At 41.4% G+C, this 13,006-nt stretch overlaps 1 protein-coding gene across 3 annotated transcripts in view; it reads right to left on the bottom strand.

Annotated features, from left to right (window-relative positions):
• ctnnal1 (catenin (cadherin-associated protein), alpha-like 1) overlaps nucleotides 1-7,195 on the bottom strand; it is a 40,957-nt gene extending 33,762 nt beyond the window's left edge. For all 3 annotated transcript variants that reach the window (XM_026349019.1, XM_026349022.1, XM_026349021.1), the window contains exon 1: nucleotides 6,804-7,195. In XM_026349019.1, coding sequence (XP_026204804.1) covers nucleotides 6,804-6,899 — 96 coding nt within the window. In that variant the 5' untranslated portion in view covers nucleotides 6,900-7,195. The remainder of the gene's footprint in view (nucleotides 1-6,803) is intronic.
• Nucleotides 7,196-13,006: the final 5,811 nt, after the last annotated feature.

The following is a 13,006-nucleotide window of genomic DNA, read 5'->3' as shown; positions in this document are numbered from 1 at the left end:
TCAGAGGTACAGTCAGCAATGTTGCTGCTGCAAAAGAGGGAAGAATAAACATGATGATTTAAGCAGCTTTTTTTTATATTCTATGACTTTCAAAGATTGAAATCATTGGACGTTTATACTTCACTAATTTCTATAATACTCATACCCACAACAAGCAATGGTACTCACCCACAGCAGAGTCCTTTCTAGTGTCTTTAAAAGGCACCTTTTCGAATAGATTTATGTAAATATGACGAGTGATTATGTTACTACTGTTGTAATGTGACTCTTTTGACCCATGGCTTTAGACAGCCCTTACAACTGGCAAGGTTTCGTGCCTTCTTTAGGATTTGCAGAGCGTCCTCTAGAGAGGCCCAGTCCCCACATAGTGAGCAATCGCCCTAGCCAAAGTCATTTGCTCAAGACTAGAATTACCACTGCACCAAGCCAAGGAACCACACACAGAAAAGCTGGACTGGAGACAAATAGCTGTCTGCCAAATACTGATCTGTTTACCTGTGGTTATTCAAGCAGCAGATATGTCGAATGATATCTCTGCCAATACATGACAAGACAAGTGGGAGAGTAGATGCCTGCATGATTACAGTGGGCTGTCCTGTCACACTCTTTAGTCTCCTCTGTGTTGACAGGAGGAACAGTGACACCTCAGTGTTCTGTCCATCTTTACAGGTCTGTACCTTCCTTCACTACAATAGAGAGGAAGCCATTCCTTTCACATTTATGCATTTCATGTAAAGAATGTCCATTGTACCCTCCATTGTGCTCTCTTTGAATTACATCTACAGAGAGACTAGTGGGGAATGTTGCTCTATTTACCTTAAGTTCGCAGATGGTCTCTGTGCGCCTGTGGGGTAATTAATGTCAATAAGAATGTCCTTGTCTGTGTCTCTGGGCGTGTGTTTGTGCATCTGTTTCAGTTCGCAGGGTGCTTTCAGTGAGGCTGGACAACCCAAAACACCACGCCACATTAGGCACCGCATCTCTACTGATAGAGATCTCTTCCTGTGTGCCAGCATTTAGGAGATGTCTCATTGCTGTCTCATCATCATAAGCTGAGAATATACTGTAAATACAAGCAGGTAATGATCCAAACCACTCACTTTATACAAAACCAGGCTGAGCCTCTAATCGCCTTGGCAGGCCTTGGACGCTCCTTCACAAAGGCCAAACTTAGTGAAGAATAACTTAACAGGGTGTTGAGGCAAACTGAATTTTGTTTTGAGTTTTGATAACATAATTACAAATATCATTTGAAATTCTCTATAGATGGCCACTGGATGGTTAGTCTGAGTAAGAACAAGTCTGGAAAAATTTAATCAAACTGTTTTCATGACTAAAAGACCCCACTTTTCACAAAACAGGTTCCACTTTCCACTCTGAGCTGATACAGAATAGAAGAGTTTGAGCTTTGTGAACACTTTAAGTGACTATAATCAATACTTTTCAATCTCTCAGCTGCAGTAATAGGTACTAGTTGCAAGCAGAAGCTTTCCTAGAGACAATTAAAAGTGAATATCGCTCTTAGCTACAGCCGTCAGATAACTTAAATGGCAAAAAGGTGACATAGCTTTTATCACTATCTCACTCGGCTGTTCTGTCTAAGTGACTGATGCCTTTGGGCTGGGTTATTTGGAGGTTTTATGCATGCACACACACACAAATACAGGCCTCATCTGGAAGTATATTAGGAAAGGTCAATGGATCGACATGTGAGACAGACCCTTATATCAACGCTAAAAGAAAACAGAAATTTGTAATGGCTCCCTATACCAACAGTGCAAAGAGCGTAAGAGGGAGGACGAGGGGATCATTCAAGCCTTGATTGTATTGTGTAGTGTATGTATGTGTCCGAGAGATACTAAAGAGATGAATGAAGCAGAAAACAGGAGTGGTAGGTTTAGTGGAGTGAGTGTAATCATCAAAAGAGAGAATATAAATGCTCTTAAACCCACAAAGTTAGCTGAATAATGTCACTAATTTACTAGAAAACAAGGGGAGACAGTGGAGTTACATCTCATTTTAATTTTATGGCATAAAGCATTTGGCGTATGTGTCTTAGCACTAAGCGGGAACTTCTCTCAACCCCTCATTTAATCAACAATGATGTGAGTCAGGCTCGCTGTGATCCTTGTATTTGATGTTTGAACCAGGGAGATCTGCCGATACAGAAAACTAAACCACACACTCTGCCAGTCTCAAACTTAAGGAGAAGATAAATAAATAAACCAAGAAAGAGTGAGAGTGTTGGCTTACACGTTGGCAGTTCTTCAAAATCTTCCACTGGTAATGGCATAACAGGAGAAATGGTGCCAGCCTGACCTACACCTACCAACACTGAAACGGTGTTATCAGACTCAGTGTTGTTTTAGTCAAGTTGTCAAAAGGTTGAAGGTTGATAAGGTAAGATATGTCATAATGGCAACAAAAAAATGTAGGTGACTACAGAAAAAATACAAAAACACACACAAAAGTCTTATTTTGTCCCATTCACAGGGAGCGAGTAAATATATTTTGGAACCTGAGTTTGTAGTAACACAAATGTATGCTTGTGGCACACCGCAATCCTCATGTGGTTTCACCTTCATACCAGGGATCCATTTGTCTTCATTATCACCATACGGCTGGAGGAAGCAGATCTGTAAGGGCCCGTGGCAACGGCAATGCTTCTCTGTCTCGGTATAAAAAACAACTTCACTACCTGGATGTTTGTCATGTCGCCGCACCACAGCACCAGGAACATTAAGACAGAAATAATGCCTCGCACCTCAATAAACCTGCATTTCCAAATTTTCCAGAAAGAGGGATGAAAATGCAAACGCGAAATGACCAAATTTGCACAGCTTTTATGAGATGAGTATGTTTATCCAGTGTGTTTTTCTCAGCATTTTGTTTAATGTGGAATTTATGCAACACAATGCCAATGCTCTGAGCAAATCACAGCCTCAAACCTGCCACAGAGCTTTTGCTTGGGTGACAAATATGGCATTTCAATCCAGTTTGTAAACAAAATGAACACAGAGACACTTTTTTTTTTAACCCGCAGTTCCCTTTAGCATATTAGAAGGCAAAACTGCATGCACCACAGAATCCCTGGAAGCTTTGGAAAGTTGACGCTTATAAACTTAGACAGAGAGCGGATTTTGAAGGACCAATTATAGCAGAAAATCTTTTAAGAAATTCCTGGCTTGGCCTCGCAGAAAAACGACGGGCCTGACGTAGCTGCATAATAATGTAAGGCATGTGTAACAAGTATTTAAAGGTTCACCCCGGTGATCAAAGTCTGAGATATTACTCTCTTGCCCTTTCGTTCCCACACATCTTTACCTCAAAACAACACCCTTACGCCTCATCAGCCTCAGGACCACCATGTCTGCACCCAGAAAGGACTGCTGTGTTTTTACTAGGAACATACCTCAATTATAAAAACCCAGGAACAGAACTGTTATTTCACCAATTACCACTTCAAAACAGGAATCAGATCTCAAGGAGAAAGGAGCAGATTATGGCTAATTGCCTTCAAGCTGACTATGGACTGCATCACAGGTTGGACACATGGAACAGCAGGCACATTTGCTTAGTTTCTCTTCACCCTGTCTGATGCCCACAGAGCAACTCATTACCCTCACCCAGCCCCCTCACAAAAAGTTCAATTGTAGGGAGAGTCCAGTCCAGAGAAAAGGTGACAAAAAGCATATCAGTGAATTCCTAGCTGAAGAGAGTCCTCCTGCTAAATTAAGAAAAGGGACCTTCTGTTTGGAAAAGACTGAAGGGGGAAAATGACAGAATGATGCAGGCAGAAAACATCCAGCTGGCCAAATTATAAAAGCAGGACACATTTAAATGGAATTTAAATTGCAAAAACTCAGAGCAGCAGTATTGCTGGGAATGATGTTGACATTTAGACGCGCTATATATGACAGGTGAACATAAAGTACAAACATTAAAAGAGGTGGGTGGGACCGTGTGCATGTGTACTAGTAAAATGATCAACCACAACATTAACACCGCCTGGTGCTTTTAATGTTATAGTGGACATGGGATCAGCATGTGAAAGAAGTAATCCTGGCCATGATCAAAACATGTCAGAACACACAGTGCATCACAATTGTTGCAGATTATGCCGCTACCATGCTGCCCTGTCCACCACAACATTAAAACCACAACGCAGTATTAATGTTGTGGGTGCATATCTGGAGTGTGTGTGTGTGTGTGTGTGTGTACTCCAAGTCCGGGAGTCTCCCAGGCCTATAATTACACCCTGGTGGGAGTGAAGCTGATAACAGGCGCCTGAGGATATCAACGTCATAGCAAAGAAAGGAGAGAAGAGGAGATACATAATAAAAGAAGAGGATGGTGCACGACGTGATACCTTATCAAACACCAGCTTTTCCTCACTGACACTGCTTTTTCATTTCCTCCTTGATAGTAATCTATTGACCCCTGCAACACACAAGTATGCATGCACACATACATCCAAAGCGCCTTAGGAAGAAAATCCGCAGAGCACAGCCCACACAGTCAGTTCATTTATACCGGCTGTAATAATTCAATTAAGTTTCATGTAATCAGAGTCCACACAGTTGGATTGAACATCATTCTTTCTAATGACCACTGGCATTTAAACAACACAGCAAGTGATGGGGCTCACGTTGTTCTGTAAATTTGAAACAAGAGAATAAATGATTACAGAATCCCAACCACACTTACTTCACTAAAGCATGTACAACCCATTCACATTATTATTATCATCATGTAAAATCCATTGAAGTTACTGGTGAATGTATAAATGCTGCATATGTAGATCAACTAACCATCTGAGATCTGCAAGCGCTGAGTATTTGCAGTGACTGAGGTAGCCACGTGCATGAATTAGAAAAAACGGATGAAAGGCACTCACAGCAGGAGGAACTAATGTGCTGGTCATCCTTGACTGAGTGACCGTCTTCTCAATGCCATTACAACAACAAAAACAACAACAAAGCAGTGAATATGGATGTAATGATCCTTGAAAATGTTGTTTCTTTCAGCTCTGCAAAACTATGCTGCCTCATACTGAGGAAAAAAAAAAGAAAGTTAGGAAACATTGTCCTTGAAGCCAACTATTAAACGGTTGACTATAATATAATGAATGCCGTTGCTGTACACAGCACATTGTCCTGTGCTATAGATAGGAGTATAGCCAGCCGTTTACAGCAACAACAGTTTGCTGCAGCGTAAATATCATTAAGATAACGTAGGGTGCAGCAGATTTACTGTATGCTTTTGCAGAGTTTTTACAGCAGCGCTTATGAAAAAAGTAACTGCTGTTTGGTTCAAAGGTTAAAGCTTGCCTGGATTTACAGTTGCTTTCTCATAATGTTTCACCCAACTCCTACCCTTTTCTTTTTTTTTGTTTGTTTGTTTGTTTGTTTTTTTTTGTTGTTGCTGTACTTATGAATGACTGAAAATAATCCAAAAACACCAGCCTACATGAAAAGCACAGCCCCGAAGTGATGTCACGTTCTGATGACCGACCCATATCCTTTCGGTTCAGGGCGACCTTATGTGTTTGAAACGATCCAGTGAAATGAGGGGGAGGAAGCAGGTCCCCGCTGTTCACAGAGATGTTCCACTGTAGTATTGTCTCGACTCTGTCAAGCCAACAGTGAGGTGCCTCCCTCTTCCACTGTCTCCCAGAGGAAACAACAGAACATACAAATCTCCGCCCGGTGAGCCCCCCCCCCCCCACACACACCGAGGCCTATTAGCATTTATAAGACTGGTGGTCATTCACTTATTCAAAAGATGCACCCCACCTCCCATCCTTGCTGGAAACCACAGTGGAAAAACAGCCACGGCTCACGATGAGAGCAGAAGCTTTGTTAAATGAATCGTGTGCTGTTGTTCCTAAAATGCAAATGAAGCGCCTCGAGTGACAAAGTTTTAGCCCACTTTGTTGCACTGTGTGAGAAAAAAAAAAAGTGATCAATTAACTCTGTGACCTAAACGCCGGCACTTTCCAAGCTGACACTACTGTTCCCAGTGTGCAAGATGAGAGCTGCTGAAAGAGTGCAGTGGCTTTAAGTGGGTCTTTCATCTTCTTGTGTTTATTGAAAAACAAAACACGGCCATGAAAGTGGCTCAGTTAGAGTCAGAGCAAAGTGAAGTCTGGCAAAAGGAGGGTGTGTGTGTGTGGGGGGGGGGGGGGGGCCCAACTCCTGCAAAACTTCTAGGCTCTCTTGAACTGTGTGTGATTCCTCTGCAGAAAGTAAATGGTGTGAGATCACCAGAGTCTTCCAGGAGAGACTCTGGTGATCTCCAAAACTAAATAAGCTCATCGTGTCCCCATCGTTTCTTTGCCTTTCACTGGTTCAATAGTTCACATTAGTGCTTGCTCTCCTTTCCAGCACAGGGGGACCTGTTATGTAACTTTCTAGCATACGGACTCCTGCCTAACAACAACAGAATCCCTCTCCTGCAGCCTTGCATGTTAAATATGTGACCTATGCCCTGAGGGACTGCGCGCAACTTGCAACAAGTCGACCTGGTGGCGGGTTGTAATGCATTGTTATTACTGATAACAGCCATATAAGAGTAGTGATAGCGTCATGAATGCACATCGTCCGCATGTGGGCGAGGTTGTAAAATTGGCAGGAGACGGAAACATGCAGGTAAACACGAGAATCAAAGTTAGCTCCCTGGTTTCTGCTGTGAACCCGGAGGGGCCGCTTCAAAAACAAAACAAAAAAAACAAAAAAAAGTGCAGTGGAAAACGGGGAAACACAACCCAGCGCGTCGTTTTCTGCGTTTATTTGGCCACTCACCTGCGAGACCAAAGGAATCAGCGTCTGCTCCACCGAGCGAGTTTTGATTTCCAGACCGGAATCAAAGTTGCTGTTGGCGCACGGAGATGAAGCCATTCCCGCCGAGCTCTCCCTGCTTGACGCACACACACGAAACGCGGCCGCTCACTCTCTCACTTGGCCCCCGCAGCCTGTTCTTCTTTCTCTCCCCCCCCCCCCTCTTTTTTTTTATTTGTATTTTTATTTTTCTTGCCGTTTCGCAGCTGCAAACTGGCGAGAGACGGACCTGCGAGGACACACCGGGCTCTCTCGCTCGGCTTTTACGCGGTGCTTTCGTCGGGTGGCTCTCCGCAACACGCGCGCTGTGTTAATCCAGCCCCCGGCTCGGCGACTGTGCCGCTGCGCCCGCTAATGTCCATGTAGTTTACTCAACTACAGCAGGGAGCGGGGACTGCAGCACACCACTGTGGGAAACCACGCACGCACACGCACGCACACGCACGCACACACACGCACATGCATGCGCTTGGGTTTCACTGCTGGTTGCTTATGTGCAGCTCAGAGCTTTCCAAAGTGCAGTCCGTCATTTTGCATACTGGCAATCAGGAAGATCACTTTGATTTCAATCAAAGTAGTTGAAACTGTAGCTCTAGAAGTCTATCTATGTCATGTTAGAGCCTGTAAGGTGTTAGGAGTTTTAAAATGTATATATTTAAAACATTTTATAGCCTATAGGAGGTTTTGGGTGTAAAAGTGTTATTATCCAGCTATGTAGATTTGAAAAGACCCTCCAGAGAGAGCGGTGATTCTTCCCTCATACCACAGTTGTTTGGTTTGATCCCTCAGACAAAGCATCACATATTATCCCCTGGAGCCTGAGATTCTCTTATCAGTCCCTGCAAATACACACCAGAAATGCCAATCAACGCGGCTGCACTGAGCCACACGGGACAGCTGTGCAAAGACTGGATGTGCTGCTTATCCCGACAAAAAAGTTGCAAACTTTGTCTCTCCGGAGAAAGCGTTTGCCTAACTCTCATGATCTTACCGTCTGAGGAGCTAAGGAGGAAGGGCCCCCGTTCATAATTTCACACTGCTTTGATTTGGGTCGAGTTCAATTTCAAACAAACAAAATGAGAGCTAGAGCAGAACAGAGCGAGTGTTGTTGTGTTATTTAAAACAGAGTCTTTATGGTCAGAAACAGCAAATAAAGTAACGCTCCCCTCATTCCTCATTTACCAACAGTCAGCACACCATCATATCTCTCCCAAATTCCCCTAACCACATCTCAGTTTATGAGAAAAACATGACAGAGTCTCACAAATGTCCAAAGGGATAAACCAACATATCAACAAAACAGTACATACATTGATCTATGTTGATCTGAGTCTTTATACAGAAGAAAGACTTTGCAGACAGGTGTATTTTTGCCGAATATTATAAGATTCCTAAGAGCAATGGAAGGATGATGTTTTATTTCAGAGAAACGGATAGACGTGGAGGTTGAGATGACTCACATGGATATTATTTCTAGCCTAAATAATTGAGGTGTAGGGAGTAGAAGATCCAGTATCCCCTGTTTACCATAAGATCCTTAAGCTTTACCTGTATGCGCTGCCTATATAAGGCAGTTCTGGATGTATCATGTATCTGCATCTGTTGGTCGTCCTAAAATGAGGAAGAAACGTTTATCTTGATTATACACCGATCATCTCCTTACTTTGAGGCCGCGGAACTTTTATCCATAATAGGACTTTATGTGCTTTACTGTGATGTGAATCAGATCCTGACCAAACGACGAGCCAAATACGCTGTATCCTCAAGTGGCTCCAGTAGCTATTTCTAACTTTTACAAGTGCAGCCACTGGATGACAAGTGGTGAGTAACACTTCATTTTGAAAAAGAAAAAAAAAACAAAAACACAGCAGATGGCGGAGAGCAGATATGGCTTATAAGAACTGTAGCGCTGTTAGTGAGGGCTTTCGCTGCCTGCTTTATCATCAGCTATGGTGGCTGGCTTGCTCTCTGTGTCAGCAGTAGAGACAATGGCAGTGTGTGTGCATGCGCCTGTGTGTCTTTGTGTGTTAAGACTGTCTGCCGCTCACAGGCCCAGCCAGTATTTATTTTAAACCCCAGAGCTATGCTTTAGTTTAGCCCTCCCTGTTTACATAGGTTTCACTCCACACACACACACACAGACACACACACAGTGCATCATTATGAAGGCATGCAAGAAGTTTGGCTGCTATGAGTGAACAATGTTGTGTTCCTTATTGATCAATGGCTCTACTACTAACTAGATAATATCACTGTGTTTTTTTTGTTTTGTTTTTTTGTTAATCTGCTCTGAGGCTCTTTTCTAAGTGATAAGACGATAACGTGCTCCACTCTGGGCTGCGTGCATTATGCTGTATCAACTCGTGTTGGCTGGAATTATTCTGGTCACAGTGGATAAGTTCGAGAGGCAAAATAAGATAAGAAATGTGATACACCCTGTAACTTTTCAGTGGAGATAATTTTCTTAGCATGTAGACAAGCTGCTTCCAATGCACAAATAACCACAGTGTGCATATTTTCCCTGAGTTATATTCCCAGCTATGAAACAGGCTTGATTTTCTAAACAGTATCTCATTTGTTGTGGAATATTCAATATTTGCTCCTCTCCTTCTAATCTTTTTTAGGCACATTGCATTTTGACAATTTGCCCGAAAGCCCATACAAGCAGGAAGTCCCTTTTGTGTATGCTCATCTGCACAGTCCAAGGGTATTACTCATTAAATAAAATATGCTTATGCATGGTGTGAATGTGTTCCTAACAGCTGCTACTGTCTCTCTCCATGCTTTAGAAGTGCTGACTTCTTCTCTCTTTCTCTGGATCATTCCCTCTGGCTGTACAGCTCGTGGTACAGGAACTGCTGAGCCTATATAGATAGTGAATTTGCACGCTGCAAGATGCAAAATGAGTGCATATTCCCCCTTTGGATAAGTCATCTGAAAAATTAGTATTCAAACAAAGGTAGTATTTTAAACAAGTAGAACATTTCCAGTTTAAAATACATTTTTTATGCAAACACATACACACTGTTCTTTTACTATTACGACCCTCCTTATATACTGCATATGATACAAGCTTATGCTTTGGATTTGGTAGTTTTCACACCACAATTCGCACATTCACATTTGCCTCCAGGGCTAGCAGAACCATGTGGCTGCTGGTGAGATGAACTCGTTTAAAGAAATATCACTCAGAATACTCGTGGGGCTACAGTGGCCTTGACAAAGACCGTCTCAGCGTGAGACAGGCACCGCAGAGGCCTCTGTGAAAGAGCAGAGGTCAAACTGAGGTGAAGTGTCCTTGTTAGATGTTTAGATGGCTGCACACTGTTTTTATTGACTGACCCTGAGTACTCTTAGAGTTTAAAGCTTCAGCACATATTTATGATTGCAGGCGACTTTATTCCAGACTGGATTTCCAGGTTTTATGTTAATATGGTGAGGAAAAGTGACACTACCACCTGCACAAATAGCATATACCACAAACTGGATAGACATCAAATATTTCAGTATGTTCAATAAAATAAAATAAAACGGCAGTGCTAATGAGGAACTGGTCATCTGTCTATCATTTGCCACTCTCCTCCTGCCAAGTAGGCACCCTCAGGGATAAGGCTAATTAAATTGGATGTAAACAAAACCAGGCAACAGCAAAGTACCATGCAGACCCTCACACCCAGTAATCTTGGCTTTCCTGTCTCCGTTTCTGTTGTTACATAATCACGGATGCTTTGCATATACTCGTTATCATTCAGTTTCCATCCAGCCCTTGTTTTTCTGAAGGATGCCTCATTTGTCAGACATCCTCTCTTTAGTTAAAATAACAGCATATGTAAACACAGGAAGGTGTAGAGGTGCAACACACAAACGGGCACTTTATACACTTACAAATGCATGTATGAATACACAGTCAATCCCAAACACGGAAATGTGTCTGTGCACATTAATTACTGGAATACATAAACAACATGTGAGTGAGTTGTGGTGAAGGTTCATCTTACTAATGGATGGAAAATAACTAAACAACAGTCGACAACAATGTGAAACAGCTATTTGTAGTATTTTGTATTTTTGGTGCTCTTTAAAATACAAGTTAAATTATTATAACCTGAATCAGAATATTAGCTTTTTTTTTTCTTGCACATTTTAGTAATGTTTACATATATCCTCTCTGGTTTACTGCATGTGTTTGAGCTTTCAACTAGAAGCAATGCACATAAACGAACTAATAATAAATAATAATGCAACTTTGTATTGTGTGAAAGATATCAACATATAATTTTAATTCATTTTATTTATAAGTTTTTTTCTAAGTCTATAGAAAAACCAATGATGTGGAAGTGTGTAGTCTATATGGTTTAAAATACTTTTCTACTGCACCTATACTAGACAAAACTAATACTCATACAACAATCTGCTCAAAATATACTTTAACAGTAGATAACCTGCCAGTTGCACATAAATAATTTACACTCATTTACAACCAAAAAAGTTCCTAAAAACAAAGTATTTTCAAAACAACAAAGCTTTACAAATAGTATGACATGAAGTTGAATTATAGCTGATGATGGATGATGTCCAGTGGGTTTATCCATATTTTTTGGGTTTATCCACATTAATCTTTGTTTGAAGTCAGTACTTTGAAATTAATTCTCTGTGGCTTTCTGCAGCGATAATGGTTCAATGACCATGTAGTTACAGTTATAACTGTTGGTCACTGAGTAGAAGCCTATGGTCCACTGTAGTGACTGATACACAGTAATTTAAGTAAAAAGTTAGTTGGGTGATTTTCTTATGGAGACATTAGACAGGACTGATTTTCTGATTTTTTTGGGAGCAGGAACACTATATGAAATAAAAGATAATAACAATTAAAATGATTTATGTCAAAGGTTAACCCTTACACAAGTCACCAGTCATGGAAAAACAGGACACAATCCTATAAGGGCCTATTGCATTTGATCACATGAATCCTGCATTATGTAAGCAAGTATGGAGATTTCACCACAAGAGGATGATAAATGCAGCAGTACAAAAATGATAGAGATGCTTTTTCACAGACACAGCTGTTTGGCTACATCCCAGCTATCATCAAGCTGCCACCCTTGAGATGAGAGCCATAGATGCATGGGTATCCTCTACAAAGAGGTCGTCTCACCCTGCCAATTCTGTCTAAATCCTGTCTGGCTGAGAGTGAGTGAGGAGGGACAACAAAAGGAAAATGAGCGCAATCTATTTTCTACCAGCGTGGTTGTGACAGTGCGTCTGTTTTGTCTTTGTCACGCACATATACCACAAGTCAGCATGGTCAAAGGCAATCTGAAAAAGACCCATCTAGCCCTCCTTCCTCTCTCCCATTGCTTTTTACTTCTTCACATAATTTGGCTCTGTCCATGTTTGTCTTTGCTGCATTGTCATTTATCATATCGTCTCAAGGGTTCACAGATACCATCACATTATTTTCCCTGATCATGTCAAGTGGGTAAATAGAAACTCCTTGTGACAAAAGTGTTGTCTCAACCTTTGAAATCCAAAATGCCCAGGGGCTTTTTTTTTTTTTTTTTTTTTTTAACAAGCAGGGCTATCTGGCTGGCAGCTAGCTCAGCTGCGACCAGTCACCCTCAGTCAACACTTGGCGAGAGGATAATGCAGCCCGACATAGCAGTGTGTGTTTACTGTGGCATCTTGATTGTTGTTGGAGCCATTTTATAATAATGTGAAATATCATCCCCAGACAAGGCTCCAAACACCCACCAGCTCTTCTGGTCTGACTTCTGAGGCCCTGTAGGGGAGTTAAAGGAAAAAGTTATAAGACAACACCACAATAATAATAATACCCTTTTCATTTTATTTCATTCAAACACCTTCATTTGATCATAATGTTTAATACCATATGCTATCTAATCGCACTTGGCATTTTAAGTAGGATATAGTGTTGGTTAATTATGTTCTTAAATCAAATTAAACAAAAGGGATTAACAAATTATTAATTAGAAAGAAATAGGCAATCAATGAAGTCCCAATGGTCAATATTCAGGGTTTAGTGATTGCTTTACGCCATCTAGTGAACAATACTGAGCAGTGCACTTCAGTGACTTAAATGCTGTTTTATTTGCTTTAACACATACTAATAAATATAATACCAATATTTTCTAGGAGTGCGCCACAAA

Source organism: Anabas testudineus, chromosome 11, assembly GCF_900324465.2.
Source record: "Anabas testudineus chromosome 11, fAnaTes1.2, whole genome shotgun sequence".
Classification (NCBI taxonomy): Eukaryota; Metazoa; Chordata; class Actinopteri; order Anabantiformes; family Anabantidae; genus Anabas; species Anabas testudineus.
The sequence above is the reverse complement of the archived record's forward strand: the minus strand, read 5'-3'. Positions and strand labels throughout refer to the sequence as shown.